This window comes from Vanacampus margaritifer, chromosome 5 (assembly GCF_051991255.1).
Source record: "Vanacampus margaritifer isolate UIUO_Vmar chromosome 5, RoL_Vmar_1.0, whole genome shotgun sequence".
Taxonomy (NCBI): Eukaryota; Metazoa; Chordata; class Actinopteri; order Syngnathiformes; family Syngnathidae; genus Vanacampus; species Vanacampus margaritifer.
The window spans coordinates 25,991,463-26,009,061 of NC_135436.1; the positions used below are offsets into that span (position 1 = coordinate 25,991,463).

General features: G+C 41.9%; 2 protein-coding genes and 1 long non-coding RNA gene across 4 annotated transcripts in view; 1 reads left to right on the plus strand and 2 right to left on the minus strand.

Moving 5' to 3' along the window:
- Nucleotides 1-33: 33 nt before the first annotated feature.
- Nucleotides 34-5,308, minus strand: kcnk6 (potassium channel, subfamily K, member 6). The gene is made up of 3 exons (XM_077566789.1): nucleotides 4,990-5,308; nucleotides 2,810-3,202; nucleotides 34-621 (listed from the first exon to the last, which is right to left on the minus strand). The coding sequence occupies exons 1-3, from the start codon at nucleotides 5,306-5,308 to the stop codon at nucleotides 410-412; spliced, it is 924 nt and encodes a 307-aa protein (XP_077422915.1). The 3' UTR covers nucleotides 34-409.
- An 8-nt stretch (nucleotides 5,309-5,316) lies between these two features.
- Nucleotides 5,317-17,599, plus strand: part of LOC144052585 (uncharacterized) — a 31,383-nt gene continuing 19,100 nt past the window's right edge. Inside the window, exons 1-4 of one of the 2 annotated variants that reach the window (XR_013294249.1) lie at nucleotides 13,737-13,919; nucleotides 14,006-14,244; nucleotides 16,040-16,463; nucleotides 17,181-17,286. This is a non-coding gene — a long non-coding RNA (uncharacterized LOC144052585). Of the gene's footprint in view, nucleotides 5,472-13,736; nucleotides 13,920-14,005; nucleotides 14,245-16,039; nucleotides 16,464-17,180; nucleotides 17,287-17,599 lie in introns of those variants that run through there. The other variant, XR_013294250.1, reaches the window with a different exon arrangement.
- On the minus strand, nucleotides 7,388-16,184 carry LOC144052582 (uncharacterized). Its single transcript, XM_077566788.1, has 6 exons — nucleotides 15,994-16,184; nucleotides 12,262-14,645; nucleotides 11,668-11,807; nucleotides 10,279-10,394; nucleotides 9,524-9,656; nucleotides 7,388-9,339 (listed from the first exon to the last, which is right to left on the minus strand). The coding sequence occupies exons 2-6, from the start codon at nucleotides 14,390-14,392 to the stop codon at nucleotides 9,208-9,210; spliced, it is 2,652 nt and encodes an 883-aa protein (XP_077422914.1). The 5' UTR covers nucleotides 14,393-14,645; nucleotides 15,994-16,184; the 3' UTR covers nucleotides 7,388-9,207.

Sequence of the window (17,599 nt, forward strand, 5' to 3'; positions counted from 1 at the left end):
TTTAGTCTTGGGCCTTTTTCCACCACCACAATACTTATTTCAACATCTTTATTACCAAGCAAACAATCTGCATTAAATTCAAACAAGTTATTGAACAATATCTTAGTTAAAATATGAACATTAAAGTGCATCTCAAGTGTAGAAATCTGGAAAAACTTCCCCCCCACCCCCCAAAAAATTCAAAACTTTTGCCATCAATAATTCAAACTGCTGGGGAAGGAGCAGCGAGATGCAACAAAAACAAACAGACATGAAAAACATACTTTGGTGTTGCGGGATCCGTCCTCATGATGTGAGGCTTCCTTTGGAAGTTCATTGGAAAAACCGCGAACTTCAAATCTTGCCCCGAACAGTCAAGACTTCCCGTTCAGTCACATTTAAGTTCCTAAGGAGAGCGTGCGTTCACGTGTCACCGGTCGCTGATGGAGTTGTACGAGGGCCGCTTCTGGGCGGCGGCGGCGGCGGACTGCCCGTTCTCCACGATGGGCTCGCGGTCCTCTTCCTGGTCGGACTCCTCGCAGCGCGGCAGCTGCAGGAAAGTGGTCAGACCGTGCAGGTCGGCCATCTTGTGGAAGGTGCGCAGCAGAAGGTACATCATCATCAGGCCCACAAAAAGGTAGACTGCAAGAGGGAGAGGAGACATTATGCATAAGTGTTTTTTTAACTCATTCACTGCCATTGACGGCTATAGACGTCAAAAATGACTTTCTATTAGTTTAACATTTTTCCCCACTTTTGTTAACAAGAGTATGAAAACCTAGAATGTTTTTATTGTATTAGAACAGATATCAAATTTGTGATTAATCATGAGGTAACTAGTGAAGTCATGCGATTAATTACGATTAAAAATTGTAATTGCCTGACCCCCCTAATTTTTGATAATCTTTTCTTTAAAAAAAAATATATATAAAAAATGTAATTTTTTTAAATTTTTTATTTATTTTCTTTAAAAAGAAAACATTTTTTTTTCAATTAGGGGCGTCAGGCAATTAAATTGTTTTAATCATAAATTATCGCATGATTTCACTAGTTACCTCACAATCACAAATTTAAAAAATCTGCTCTAAATGTACAAAAAAAAATGTTTTTCTTACTCTTGTTAGCAAAAGTGGGAAAAAATGTTAAGCTAATAGAAATAGTTCAAATGAATTTATGACGTCTATAGCCGTCAATGGCAGTGAATGAGTTAATTGTTCTGTTTTAGCTAGTTTTTAGAGCAGGTCTGTTTATTCTTTGAAAAGGCTTCAAGTTTGTCCTTTCTTTAGTTTTAACTATAATAACCTTAGTTGGCAAACCCTCCTGTCCTACAATTCTTTGTATTTAACATCAACTTTCCATAATATGTCCTTTTTCAATCTCAAAGATTGAAGTGAAATTTATGGCAAAGGTGACAATAACAAGGTATGTTATTCCTCATCTGAAGGCCACGCGGTCACATGCATGCATGCAAAAAAAAAAAAAAAAACTCCGCCCACATCTCAGCGGCCAATCATACTGAGGGATTATGACAAAGCGTGAACACCAGCTGGGGGATTAGTTCACTTTTTTTGTCCCGTTTAAAATGAATTTAAAGTAACAGTGACACGCTTATTAAACACCAAAATTAGCATCAAGCACGTGTGATGAAATCAACAAATAAAAACTTGGAAACTAACAGCCAATGCGCTGACAAGCTACAGCGCCTACTACTGGCCTGGCATGCACACAATGTTTTTGACATCTAGAAATGTTTGCATTTTTTTAAATATTCCAACAAATTAACTTCGTTGGGTGTCTACTCTTGACATTTTTCATTGACAAGCATGTTCTAAAGAGCAGGACAAATATAAAGCTCCGACACCAGTTTCACTGATCAATACAAAATTGGTATCAACAAGATTTCCCCCCCCAATTTTTTTTTTTAAAGTTAATAAAATTCTGTGGTGACCTCATACAACACTGAGATGAGAAAATGTCTGCCAGTGGCATTCTGTTGCCAGACTACTCGGTTGGCATGTGGCAGCTCTGTGTGACGCCAGCCTCCTAATGGCCGCCAGCTTCCTAATGGCCGCTTCGAGGAATTTGAATGGCTAGCCAGGGTTTCTCTGTCTCTGATGCAAATTGGCTGTTTGACTAGTCGGAGACATGTTTAATTAAACTTTTGTTTTGACCTCATCTGACCCATTTATCTGGTGAAATAATTGTTTTTTAAATAACGAAATATTAGTAAAACAAAGCATTTTAAATTTACACTTAAAATGTGTCATTGAATGAAATAATTGTTCAATTATAACCACGCAACAAATATAAATGAGGGAGGCTTATTCTGAAACGATTTTACATATACATAACTTATCTACTTTTATAAAACAGAAGAATGTTAACATGATAAACATTTCTTCTGTACCAAATATTCTACATTTTATTTAAAAATAAAGATTCTGTTCAATGGAGAGAAAAAAAATGTAGTTTTTGTTTACCTAAATATTTCAAAAACTATTTTATTGGTATTATTATATATTATATATGTATTTTATGGCAATAGAACAAAATATTCTGTGGCCCTTGCAAAATCAGTCAAAATCTTAAAAAAACAGCCAGGAGCGAAGGGGGTTGCTTCGGTGAAAATAGCTGGGAGTGAATAAGTTTTAATATTGTGCAGTGTGCTCACAGCTATCGGCCCATGCTTACAGCCTACCTGTCCATTTAACAAATCAAATGGATCACTGAAGCCCTAAAATTTTCCCAGCTGTCCTAAAATGCTCACCGTAAAAAACATTTTGTTTTATTTTTTTTAAAAGACTGGCAACCTGGCGTGACGTGTACTCACCCATGACGGCGACCTGGTAGAGCTGTTTGAAATCCTGCTCAGGCTTGGCGGCAGGCACAAAGTCCCCCAGGCCGATGGTGCACAGCGAGATGAAGCAGAAGTAGAAGCCGTCCAGGAAGGACCAGCCGCCCTCCAAGGCGCTGAACACGGCCGCCGGGGCCGCGAACAGACACAGTAGCACCAGCGTCAGCAGCGACAGGAAGTGCACGCCGGCCGCCGGCCGGGCCTCCAGGCCGCAGCGCTGCAGTTGGTGGAGGGGGGCCGCCACCAGGGGGTACATCAGCCTCTGCACGCACGCCGTCAGGACAAGCATGGTGAAGGGAACGCCCAGCAGAGCGTACACGATGGAGAAGACCTTGCCCACATCGGACAGCGGCGTAGTGTGACCGTAACCTGAACGCAAAAGATTTAAAGTAAATATCGTAGCCGATTGTTTGGCCTTTTCCCCCACATTCATTTTTTTGTATTTACGATGACCCTTTTGTATTTATTCTAGTATTTTTCTTTTACCGTTTTTGCAATATAAATTTTTTTCTTCACAATTCATTGATATTTCCCCCCTAATATTCATTTTTTTCCATGTAGTATTTTATTACCCCAAAATTTGGGTATTCTGGTATGTTGCATATTTACACCCCCCCCCCAATACCTTGCTATGTTTTCTAGCAATTAATTTTTTATTATTTTTCAGTTGTTTTTTTACTTTGTCAGGCATTTTTTTTAATGATCCTTTTTTTACGTCTAACATTTTGCTAATTTTCCAAAATTTGGATTTTTTATCTAATATATTTTTTATATTATTTTTTTCTAACATTCATTCATTTTTCATCTTATTTATTATTGATTATCATTTCCACTGCTTTGTAATATTTATTTTTCCCAATTTTAATTTTTCAAATATTCATGTATTTTTCATCTCCAGTTCCCTTAATTATTGTATTTGATTATTTTAGTTATACGGTACATTTTTCTAGCATTTATTTTAAATTGCCCCTAAATTTCTCTTTTTAATTATTTTCAGTTCTTTAAATATGTGTATTGTTTGGTGCAGTATTTAGTTTTTCCCAATAATATACCATTATTTCTATAATTTACATATTTTTCAAAGATTATATTAATAATCTTCACTTCCTCTTTCACGAACCCTGTGATGCTTGGTTCACAATATCTTGACATCTTCACTAGCTCATTTTTTTTTCCAGATCTGACGTTAAGGTGACATTTGTTAGGCTTGAACGCTCAATGACCAAGATTAGGCAACGAAGACAAAGATTGAGTATTAAAATCAATTAACAAATGTCACATACCATCAAATACCATCGATTAAGATTTGACTTTAGCTTCAGTACAACGTCATCAGTTTACGTCTATAAGCAGCATCACGACCTTTCTGCTTGCATCTATCTGATAAACTCTAAACAAGACTCTGGTCATGAAGACATCACGTCTTGGTGATTTGAGTCTGGCGTGGCTAAAAAGCACAAAAGGTCACCGTGAATGTTCATCTGGGAGCACATTTCCTGCGAAACGTTAGCTGTCTGGGAACATATTTTCAGGAGGAAACTGTCTGCCGTCCATGTGTGTTTGCGATAATTGATTAAATCGACTGATTAACTAGTTTGTCAGTTCTACACAAGCCTATAGTAACAGTGTTTAGTTCAAGTGTCTCTACAGTCTTTGCTGTCTATACTGACAGTCTGAAATTGCATAATTGTTTGTTCCAGGTGTCCCTAGGTTCAAGTCTCTTGTTAATTTGCCACAATGAAGTTGTGTGTTGCCTTCAGAAAGCGTCTGAAATTACAGAACTCCTCAATTTATCGTTCCAAATCGCCCTAAATGTCGAGTTCAGTTACCACTTGTCTATCAAAGTCCAAATCAGATAACATCTCCTACTCAATGGCACAAATTAACGAAGCCAATTAAAGCACTTGAAGAACCATTGAGCCTGGCAGGTCTTAATTCGTTTTAGCGATAGAGCGTGATCAGATGCACTTTCGTTGGCTTTTATCTGTTTTCACATGAATGCGACGAGACGAAAACACCCACGTGGCAAAATTTGGTCACATTAGAGCTTCTTCCTGAAGCTTCTTGACGTAGGGTTGAGGTCTTCGAGAAGATGTCGAGATTTAAAGGAAGCGGGAGGAAGTTAAAAAAAAAAAAAAAAAGTTTGCCTGACTCACCCACGGTAGTGACCAGCGTGTTGGCGAAGAACATGGCCGAGGTCAAGTCCCAGTTGGACGCGTCAGAGGAGGCGTTCGGGTTGACCGCCACGCCGTACCTGTTGGCGGCCAGCACCTGGCCAACAAAGTGCTCCAGGGCAGCGGCCGACACGCAGCTCTGGTTGAGAAAACGCCGCTTCAGGGCGTCCAGGTCCCGGCGGAGCTGCTCCTCGACGGGCCGCTCGAGGCTGGAGAAGACGAGGCCGCCGAAAAGGAGGTAGATGACGTAGAAGAGGACGAAACCGCTGAGGAGCAGCCACGACCTGCCGAGGGGATTCATGTCTGCTGCCGATCCGGGACGGAGACAGTCCAGCTTCTCCGATGGAACTTTGAGGGGGCCGAGCCCGGCCTGCGACGCCCCCACCCCCGCGTCCTCCTCCCACAGGCGGGGAGGAGGAGGAGGAGGAGGAGGGGTTCGTCCTGGTGGTTCATCCTGGATCCTGGTATGATACGATCACGTTACACAATCGACAAACTATTAAACATTTTTAACAAGGCTTTGTCGATACTCGTACGAAAAGAAACACTAATTTGCTCCTTTTATATGTTTGATCATGTTTTTCACGAAAGTGCCCATTGGACACTTCATTAGGTACACCTGCACCAAGAGAGATTTAATCAGACAAAACCAAGATATTACTGTTCACTGTCTAAGTTAAATGTATTGATTTAACAACATTTTTTAAACGTAAATATTGTACTTTTGCTGTGTTGTTTTTCCACAGACATACGAATTCACTTTATTAGGTACACCTACACCATCAACTTTTAGGTCCAAGAACCCGGAAGTGTAAAAGCCCTCTCTACCTGTTTTATTACAATTTTATGAAATTGGGAGGCCATGTCTATCATAACAGAACACACCAAAGGATACATGCTTGAAAAATGAATAGGAAGTCTGACATTTTGGATTAAAGGGCAGCCATTTTGAATTTCAGGGCTCGAACTTCCACAAACTCCTACTAGGGAATTTGCCCAAATGGACAAATATAGGCCACATTAAATAGCAAAAGGTTTTAGCCGATGCCAGCTCATGTGAGCAGAGCATCCGTTTTTGATGATCATTTCAAGAATTCTCACAAAAAAAGAGAGAATATACCTACACTAACACAAACGTTAACTTGCAAACTATGAGCAAACTTTTGGAAAATTCAGTACTCTGTACTGTATTATACTAAGAAGTGTTTGTAATATTTTAACTCATTTGGTGACACGATTACTTGCTTGTTAGCATCAGCGCAGAACCGGTTTCCATGCAAATGTCTCGCGTGTTGGCTAGCATTCTTTAGACACATGCTAACAAATCCATTACAACGCATGCAGTTGCTTTCTTGTGACTGACACGCATGACAGAGATGTCAACCAATTGATGTTGTTTTCCACTCAAATTGTCCTCAGGATCACATGAGCATTTGTTCACACATCTCTTGTTTGCCTTAGTTTTTTTTTCTCTCTCTCTCCTGGTGTGTTCTTTTCATGCAACCTTGTTTTGCTTCCTCTGTAGCTTAAAGCGCTTCTCTTCATCCTGCTGCTGAGCTGACTCAGCAAATTTTACGCTTAACTCTTTCCTCGCAGCTCAAAGGAGAAGCACAAATAAAACACACTTTGACTAGTGATTAGCGGAGAGATGAGAAAAACGCCACATCCCCGAAGCACAATCTTAGCATCCATGTGTGAGAAACAATCTCGAGACGTTTGAAAATGTCGAATAGGCCGCAATGTCGAGCGTGTGTAGACTGTAAATCGCTGCTGACTATTGTTGTTGCTGAACTATGGAGAGTAATTGTGATTAGTTGCTTAAGTTCCACTTATATGGAAAGTCTCCTTTCACGTTGTTCTCACTCATGACTTTGACACGTGAATCCTGTTTGTACAAATGAGTTCAAAATGTGTGTTCACGTTTCGTTTGCCTTCATGTATCTGGACATGTGATGTAACTCATACATGTGCCATTTAGATAGATGGATAGATAGATAGACTTCACATTTAAGGTCATTTGTAGCTATGACAGATATTTTATATGGAAAACTGTGATTTCAGACTGTCCCTGAAGGCAACACGACCGCTAAACAGATAGACGTTATATCGTGTATCATTTTGTAAGGCGAGTGATTTTAGACCCTTAATTTAGTTAAAACAATACATAGAAGTCCATTGTTTTTCTTGGCTATTTACCAACGCTAAATTTACTGCATCCAAGCCTCTCGCCTCTTCAGTACTGTAGTCTTGTGAGTCTTATGTTCATGATCAGAGCTCTTCTGTTTCCCACTTTAAAACAGACGCTCATTAAACAGGTCTGACTTGAGTTAAGATTTTTAATTTTTTTTAATGTCATCTGATCAACAAGACGCAGAGCATGTGACGAGGAAGCAGGATCAATTTATTGATTATCTGGTCAAGGCTGTCCTCATTGCAATGGAAACTGTGATGATACAAACACAGCAGGACAACACAAAACAAAACCAGTGAGAGCCATCCCAGTCCACAAAGTAAACATAGCACGTTGCCATTAGCAACACACTTTGATTGACAACATGGAAACGACAAGAAATGTAACACAGCCAATGGAGATTTGAGTCCACGTTGGAAGCTAGGCGACTTCCTGCTCGGGTCACCTTGTAAATGTGGAGGAGCAAACCCAAAAAAAACAAGCCATGGCCTTATATAAACACATGACGACGGAAACATCATGTGAGTGCTCCTTAGCGCCATCTGCTGTATCGAGGTGACAAATGAGGATTGAGCATTGGAGCAGGCATGATACCAACTTCAACTGACTCTGACTTGTATTCAGTGTTTTCTTTGAAAACACAAAATGGTGGTTGTGGTCCTCATTTTTAAAAAGTCTACTTCCCGAAAATAGGAGCTGTGAAACTTTGTAGCAGAGTTCTGTGTGTGACAACAATCTTCCATATTCGTTGCGGGGAAAAGACAATTGCTCAAATAAAACACACCAAAAAAAATAAATCCACCGACAAATTGAAAAGACAAAAGGATTAATGGCAACATGGAATTTCTGGCAAGCGCTCCTCGTGTCCTACATGTGACAACAATCTCCAATGTTAGCTAATAAGCGTACAAATAAATATTCTTCTATTCCCGTGTTAAAACAATACAAGTTAGCAGTGAGGCCTACATAAATAGAACTGAGGACATTTATATTGACACGTCCCACAATTGACAACACTCTCATCTTCAATCTCCTGTCTGGGCCTTGGGGAGTCTTGCATTCCACAGTTTCAACATTGGTGGTGCAAACAAATAAACACTTAGGGAAAGGATGAGAAAAGTAAAGGCTCTGTGGGAACGTGCAGCCGTCCTACACATGACAACAATCTGCCATATTGAATCTCCTGTCTGGCCTCTGGGGAATCTTGTAATTAAGTACTTTTCAAAAACATAAAATGGTGATTGCGGTTCTCTTAAAAAAAAAAAAAAAATCCACTTCTTGAAAAGACCAGAAAAAGTAAGCTGCAGAAATTACTGGCCATGTCCTACATGTGACAACAATCTCCCTAACTTTTCATGTCTGGGCTACAGTGAAGGTAAAATAGTGTCAAAAAGGTGGTCCGACAATCTATTATATTGAAATAAAACTTGTATATAAATTTAACAAAAACACAAATACCATTTACTGAACAAAATATTAGAAACATGGCAACAAAGTTGCAGTGATTTCTAGCAAGTAGTGGCTGTGTCCTCTATGTGACAGCAATCTCCTGTATTAAGGGGATTCTTGTAACTCACAGTTTAAATAACACAAGGTGCAAGATGGAAAAGTACACTACATGAAAAAGACGAGAACAAAGGCGAACAAGAATTTCGGTTTCCTACATGTAACAACAATCTGCCATATTCTCTATACGCCTTGGCTATGATGAAACATAATAGTGTAGAACTTAATTGTCAATTTTAGAAAATCACTGAAGAGGTGAGAGAAAACTTCTGCAAATTTCTGGCAAGTGCTGGCTGTGTCCTACACGTGACACCAGTCTCCTGTATTTTTATTTTTTTATTCATGTGGTGAATATGTTAAAGATTTGCATTCCTCACCTAAGAATCAACTTTCTGTTTTTATGTCCCAACAGCCACCACCGACCGTATTGAATTAAAAAATAAGTAAAGGTATCGTGGGTAAGTCTGTGCCATCACCAGGTTAAAAAAAAAAACAGCTGGGCGTCACTCCGGGACGCTCCTGTTGTAGTCACATGACAGCCGCCGCTTGGCCGCCGCGTTGCGAGCGTTCTGATTGGGTGAGTGCAGGCCGGGGGAGGGGCGGCGATTTGACCACCAATTGGCGGCGCGGCTCTCCTGTGATGACAACGTCAATCAAAATTCAATCGATTAATCAATTAAGAATGTAGCGTCTGAAACTCAAACAATTCTGATCACACTAATGGATTATTTGTTTGCTCTTGGTTTTATATCACAAAAACCTGGCATTTGAACAAGGGTGTGTAGACTTTTTATACCCACTGTAGGTGTGTGCACTTACGCAAGTTACGCTGTTGGGCTGCTCCACGTGTAATGAACTCAGCAGAAGGCCTCGGGACACGTTGACATCACCGCCACCTCGCTTGTATTTGTGGATGGACATTTTGCTCACATCGTGAAAGACTTCCAACAGCCTGAGGAGTCCGCCATAAAAAAATGTTTTCATGAACAAAATGTCATTATGAGTATCATTGAACACCACCTAGTGGAGGGGCGGGCAAAGTGTTTCATTATCAAGAGTACTGTGAAATTTGTTGTATTCATTTTGGCATTTCTTTGAATGTATTTAAGATTTTTTTTTTCATGTATCCAATTAAAAACGGCGTTAACAAATTTACTGTAAATAAATTAAAAAGATATACTGTCATCTTTTTGAACTTTAATACGTACATAATTTTAATTATCAATATAAAAAAAACTTCTAATCTACATCAAGTAAAAATCTAATAGTAGAATTTACAATTTTACATTTTTGTATTAGGTAAATAATTGGATAATAATAATAAATGATTTAATAATTGTATTTTTAAAATGATTATCTTATTTCAACATTATTAATTATAATAAAATTCTAAATATTAAAACTAAAAGATGCAAATAAATTACTATTTCATTTTTAATCTTAACCTGCCTTTTTTTTAATGTTGCAGTTCACCACATGGCCACACGGGGCGGTGTCATTTACACCAACGTAAACAAGTTCGAAGTTTCATGTGAGTGTGAATGGTTGTTTGACTACATGTGTGTTTGACTGACCGCTGCTCCTGGCTGCTGCTTCCTCCGAGGAGCTGTGTCAATGTGGGAATGACGTCGGTAGGATGACGGTCTGCTGAGGTGGGCAGCGAGGGGAAGGCTGCGGCAAAGAGAAGATCCTGCAGGAGCGAGAGAGAGAGAGAGAGAGAGAGAGAGAGCAGTATAACAAGTCAGGAAGAGGACTACAAGTGAAATGGAAGTGACGACGTTTTACGAAAGAGGATTTTGAATGGTCAAGGAAGTGGCCTTGGGAATTTTTCAGTTTCGGGAATGTTGTGGATGTGTAGGAGAAGGTCATGGGAATGGTCCTGGCCCTGGTAGTGGCCTGTTTAGTATCATTTAGAGCGGCATAAATGTAATGAAGTAGACTGGCAATGTCACGAATGATCTGGAAGTCTTGAGGAGGTGGAGTGGGAATGGCAAAAAAGTGTTATTGAAGTAGAATAACATGTGAAGGGAAGTCTTGCGAAGTAGACTGGGAATGTCATGAGAATAGTCTGGAAGTGTTATGGGAGTGGACTGAGAGTGACAAATTGTCATGTGAGTTGACTGGGAATGTCAGGGAAATAGCTGAAGTGGCACACAGTAGAAGCGGACGGGGAATTTCAAGATGTGAGTTGGACTGGGAATGTTATGGGAGTTATCTGGAAAGGTCATGGAAGTGTACTGGGAATGTTGTGGGAGTTGTTTGGGAACATTGAAATCTAGTAATGGATGTGTTATTTAAGTGCTAGGAAGTGTAGTAGGAATGTCATGGGGTCGATATTTTCATTTCAAGGGATTGGCATGGAAGTGGTCTGGGAATGGTCTAGATCAGAGGTCCCCAACCCTGGTCCTCAGGGACCGGTATCCAGCCTGTTTTCCATGCCTCCCACAGCCAACACAGGTGATTCATATCATCAGCTAATCAGCAATCTCTGGAGAAGGCTGATAACGATCTCCACCTGTGTTGGCTGTGGGAGACATGGAAAACAGGCTGGATACCGGCCCCTGAGGATCAGGGTTGAGGACCACTGGTCTAGATGTGTTCTAGAAGTGACGTGGAAATTGTCATGGACTGGGAGTGTAACGGAAATGACCTGGAAGTATTTTTGGGAAATCAAACTGGCCTTGGGTGTAGAAGTGTCATGGGAGTGCCGTTATGAGAAGCGGAATGGTAAAGTCATGGGACTGTCAAGGGTCATGGGAGTGGTATAAAGTTGTTACAGGAGTGTACTAGGAATGTCACAGGGTGTACTGACCATTTCTTAGGATTGGACTGGAAGTGGTCTGAGAATGATCTGAAAGTGTTATGGATGCAATTGACCTGGAACTGTAATGATCCTGGTATTGGGACTAGTCGGGAATTGTACTGGGAACAGCCTGGTTGTGGCCTGCGAATAACCTCCTTACCAATTCGTGATCGACCATGTCCGTCCTTTCCTCGTCGGGCCACCACTGTCCCACGACATCCCGACCCTCATCCCATACGTCTTGAGGAAAGGCCGTCCACGAGTCACATGACTCTCCAGAGACGTCACCGCTTCCGAACGCTGTTTTAAGAACAAAAACATTATAATGTTGAAAAATGAGTTTTGTCCACTTGCTGGAACAACTGGAGGTGTCCCAATGCTTTTGTCCATTATAGTCTTAAAAATAGAAGCTAATCCCTTTGAAACAAGCCTGCCTAATCCTGAGCAATAATTCCAAAAATGTTATTAGGCGGATCAAAGGAGTAAACAAGAGTGTAATCCAATAACTCAGCTTCTTGGTCTGATCTCGCTTGGAATCTTTTTCAATTTGTCAAACATACGGGAAGATTTAAAATAAATTTGGGGGAACGTATAGAAGAACTAGATGTATGTCAGAGAGAAAAAGTTCAATATTTTGATTTTACATATTGGTAATCTGAGTCTTCTGTTTTTGATCCAACTCTTGTGCTGTATTAGGATTTAGTGGCTGGTGTACCTGTTGTCTAAACATACGCTAAAAGTTTTGTAAACTCACCCACTGAGCTCTCACATGGCAACGGGACAGGAACGGTGACGCCCTGGCTGCACTCTTCTCCTCCCTCCGCTTGCATGAACCCTCCAAACTCATCTTCCTCTTCCTCCTGTTTTTCATCCCGGCTCTCCAGCTCGATCCCGTCTTGGCCTCCCTTTTCTACTTCTTCTGCCCCGGCGCAGGGCTGACTGGTTGCCATGGTGCCCGAAGTGGGCAGGGCGGGGGTGGGATTATGCAGGCGGGGACCAGCGGGAACTACCATGCATACGGGTGCAAACTCATTTGGCGTCCAGTCAGCTTCTTTCCCCTCCACAAAGTTCACTCTGAAGTTTGTTGTTGGAGATGAAGAGGAAGAAGAGTCTTTTGTTGTGTTTGTCACATTGTGCTCCGGCACTGGGTGCGCCCCACTGTTTCTGATTGACCGCCCAACCAGGCAAAGCTCAACTTCTGCTTGGCCAGTGCTGCCCCCTGCGGGATAGGAGTCCTTGATGCAGCTGCTTGTGGCTGTGATGTCATCAAAAGGCGTCTGGATGGGGTCGTTGCCGCCCTTACGTTCCGTGTGACAGTGAGTCGATTCCAGGTCCGGGTTGGGCCTCAACAAAATAGATGGATCATTCTGGCAGAGTTCCTTCCTCTCCTCGTCCTCCTCTGCATTCCCTTCCCACTCCCTCTTCATTCCTGTTATCTCCCCACTCGGAGTGTCTTCTCTCCTCGCAAGGAATCCACGACTCCTTTGCAGTTCTCGGCTTTTCTGGCAGAGTCCCCCTTCGGGACTCGCAAGGCGCTCCGGACTGACTTTGTTTGGCTCTTCCTGTTTGTCTGTGACTTCCCCATCGGGAAGTCTTTTGTCTTGGCGGGCCACATGACTGGACTTCCTCTCACTTTCTTCTCCGACAGCGATCTGAAAGCATCCAGGACTCCGGGACGGTCCTCGGCTTTTGCGGCAGGGTCCCTCATCGGGACTGACCAGGTCCAATTTATTTCCACCTTCTTGCTTCTCTGTGACGTCCTCATCAGGAAGTCTTTTGTCTTGGCTGGTCACGTGGCTGGACTTCCTCAGACTTTCTTCATTGGAAGCATTTTGAAGGCATTCAGGACTCTCACCTGGTCCACAGTTTTTCTGATCGGCTCCCTCGTCGGGACTGGTGACGCGCTGCGGGTCCGCTTTATGTGGCTCAATCTGTTTCTCAGCAACTTCCTCCTCAGGAAGTCTTTTGTCCACGTGACAGGATTTTCTCTGGCTTTCCTCATTGGAGGGATTCTGACGGAATCCAGGACTCTCCTTGGGTTCTCCTTCAGGACTGACGAGGCAGTCCAGACACAGCTTATCGGGCTCTTCCTGTTTCACTTTGACTTCCTCATCAGGAAGTGTTTCGTCCTCTTGGCTAGCGCCGTGACTGGACTTCCTCGTGCTTTCCTCATTGGACATATTCTGAAGGCATTCAGAAGACCCTCGCGGTCCTCTTTGTTCCAGACAGGCTTTCCCTTCAGGACCGGCTTTGCTTTGTCTCTCCAGTTTCTCTGCGACTTCCTCATCAGGATGTCTTTTATCTCGACCAACCACGTGTGTGGACTTTCTCCATCTGCGGGCTGACCGCACTCGAACTCGGCTCGCCGGAGCCTGCGTTTGGACAGCGGAAACGTCCCGCCGCCCAGTACTGGTACCAGACTTCCCTCTGAGCCATCCTCCGGCCCCGCTTGTCCCGCCAGATGTGGAATACAAACAACTTCCTTTCTCATTCCGCAGAAAGAGGCACTGCGTCTGCGTCTTCCCGTTGCCTTCGGATGTCTTCAGAGTGGCCACCGTCACCAGGGCGCCCACCCCGGCCTGAGGGAGGCCGTACCCCGAACCCCATGCCGACCTGGGACAAGAAGTCCTCCGACTGGTGGGGGGTGTCACTGGTGCTCGTCCCCCGCTCGGTGGGGCGCCGCCCTTCTGCCGGTTCTTGGAGCACAGTGCCCAAGCCCGCAGGCCCCGGATGAGCGGTAGGTCCGCCAAGCCCAGCTCCAGCCTGCTGGGGAGTGGCTGGGTGGCCGAGGAGCACTTCAGGGGCGCCTCGTGGGGGGTGGCCTTCAGGCACGGGTAGTTGTTGTTGTTGTTGTGCTGCAACATGGCGCTCCACGTGAGCCTCATCTAGAGAGGCGTTCGCTGTCGTTTAATAATCGCAGTACAGATAATGATGCTCTTCAGACACAAGCCATTCAAACGGTCTCTAAAGAGGGCAGCATCGCTTGTAAAATTTCATTCAGCAAAAGTGCTGCAACAACAACAACGCCTCTGCGTGGTCCTCTGTGGTCCTCCCGGTGACGACGCCCAGGAGATAACAAGACGTTTATATAGATGAGTTCAAGATCCAGAGTCGTTCCTGCCCACTTTTATGAACAACCTGGAGAGAGAAAACATAAAACATTTTTAATTACATCTTTAAGCTATAATTTCCAATTTATAAAGGAGTGCCACAGAGAATATAAAAAGTAATCATAATACAGTGGTTTGTAATCTTGAGAGAAAATGTACTGTTTTGGTTCAAGAAAAAAAAATCTGGTTTGTGAGAAAATTAGCTATATATTTTAGAGATATTTTAACGTTGCATATGACTAGAAGCCATTTAAAAAAAATCTCTCACAATATAGACTAAAACTAAAAGAGAAAAATTATATTATTTAACAAAAGTATTTAATTTATTTTGAGGATAAAGTCACATATTTTCAAATTTTCAAATATATTGTATATTCAAAAAAGCATTTTCTAGAAAAAAATATTACTTTCAACAGGAAAGTCTTTTTTTCAAGAAAAAGTCAATGTTCTCAAGAAAATGAATAGTAAAAAAAAAAAGTATACACTTTTGAGAAAGTCTTGTAAAGTTGTAATTTCCAACAAAAAGTTTTATTTTTTTAAAATAAAAATGCCCTAATCTTAGTTACAGTACAAGTTAATATTTAATATTTCTGATTCTGAATAAGTCTGTTTTCAATACATTTTATTCATCAGCTAACATTTAATCAACCTTACTGTTTGATGACCAGCATGTTTATTACGCTGTGTTTATTATTCAGCTTTTTTTAATGTACACCAAATGTCTAATATGTCTGTTTCGACCCGTGAGCGTAATTTAATAAGTCAGAATGTCAGAATGCAGCAATACACCCTATTAGATGGACTGTAGTCAACACCCACAGATCAATTTTAGTGCTTATCCATCCTCGCACATACAAACACTCATATTCACATGATCTAGAATCTTCCGGTTCTCAAATTCATGTTTTTAAAATTTGAAACTGTGATGTCATTTTCAGTCGACAGCAAGTGGCAAAATGGCCGCCCCTTTAGATGGACAAAAATGGGAGGATTTTCTCTTTAACTCATTATACCACAAGCACAATATACCGTGTTTAGACTAGTAGGGCTGCATAGAACATTTTTATTGTAAAGAAATTTTTGGGGCTTATTTTCCCATTAAATAAGGAAATTGTATGATGAAATGAAACTAGCTTGGTCAATCATAAGTGAATGTGTTCTTGCTCCATATCTGTTTTGGATGTCAAGAGGTGGAGTGAGTGTGTAGTCCACAAAAAAAAAAGGCAATCATGCTGAAGGATGGCCCTTGTGTGCATGAAGAAGACCATGTGATGCAATAGACGTTCGTGGGCCGTCACGCTCGTTCATATACACGCGTGCACGTCACTTACGTCATTTGAAGAAGAAAAACAACATTTTATACAAATATTTCTCACCCAATTCGATGAATAAAATGTCCCTCCGGCTCTATTATGTTCACAGGCGGGGGATGTGCGTCCTCTTCGGGGTGTGCAGCATCCTCATCCTCGCAGTGGGCCTTGATGATCCACCGAATGTTGGCCCGGTCCACGCTGGCTTAAAATAGATACGACAACACCACAAAGGCGTCCTTCCTCCTCCTCCTCCTCCCCCTCCCCGCTCCGTCAGCATAGTCAGCCTCTCCCCCCCACCGGCACCAGCACCAGTAGCAGCACCACTGCGGCCATTGCGCGTCATCTGCGACACGCACTGCATGCGAGCAGCCGCATCATCGCCGCAGCTCGCCTCCACGCACTCGCGAGCCCCAGCCAGCCTCCCCCCGTGCAGCCTAGGACAGCCCACCAGCTAACGAGTGGCTGGGGCTGCAGGCGGAGCTAAGCGATCTGTCACTCAGAAGGGAGAAATTCGTCACAAAAGTAGATGTCAGGTAATGCTTACAATTAAATGGCTCAATGTTGGTCACTGAGCAGTGTTAACGCTACCAACAATTTTTTAGGTCACGTTGCAATTGCTAAAAGTCTCCAAAAAAAATGACGTCCCGTTGCGTGAACTTCGCGATGACGTCGTTTTATTACGTGGGAGAAGATATCGCTCTGTGGCGCTGGTCATCTAAAAAAAAAAATCTTCTTAAAAGATGATTTTTGGGGGGACAAGTATTTTCTATCGCTGTAAAAAAAAATGTTAAATGCAGTTGTTCATTGAAAGTAACCATTTCCATTCAAAACAGGATCAAGTTGTTGATTTAATTGTGAATACCATTTATTTTGCATTGGCAGACATCAAGTTTGATTTCTACGGAACTAAATATACGTCCAAAGGAGCCAAAATAAAATATTAATTAAATATAAATAAATAAATAAAAGTGAAATAAGTCTGAATATTGGTTAATGAGAGTACTTCCACGTGTTGTTTGCGGTATCGAGTCACCGAATCCATTGTGCAGCGATTGATTGGCAGTGCTTTGGCTTCCGACCCAGCCATTGAGCTGTCACTCAATATGTTATGTTTTCCATTCTACATAATTGTTTATTATAAATAGCAGTGAAATGCCTCTGCGAGTTAGTTAATAAGCCACTCATGAGTGTATCATTGCTTAATTCGCCATCTTTGCCACATCGATGCTTTCTCTTCATCCATTGTGCAGTGATCTAATAGCAGTGCTTTGACTCCATGGGTGGCGCCGCCGCTTAGCCTTGATTGATTCCAGACGCCGAGTTACGAATTCTACCATCATTTTCACCTTTTAAAAGGTATTTAATGGATAACATACACTATCATTCCATTTATGTGTTGTTAGCAAACGGTGTGTGTTCTGGAATACTTGTGTAAGATGAGTTTGTGACAATGTGTTGCTATTTCTTTGCTAAATGTGCTAATGCTAATAATCGTTGGACAAACTTTTTCACAACCTAGCAGAAAGTCAAGTCATCTTTAATTACGTAGCACTTTCAAGGAGCCGCAACTAGCACAACCTTGTGAGTTTATTGTTTTAAATACATTGTATTAATGACATCACATATGCAAATAAATGGTGTCCATTTTGATTCAGTCGTGATATGTTTC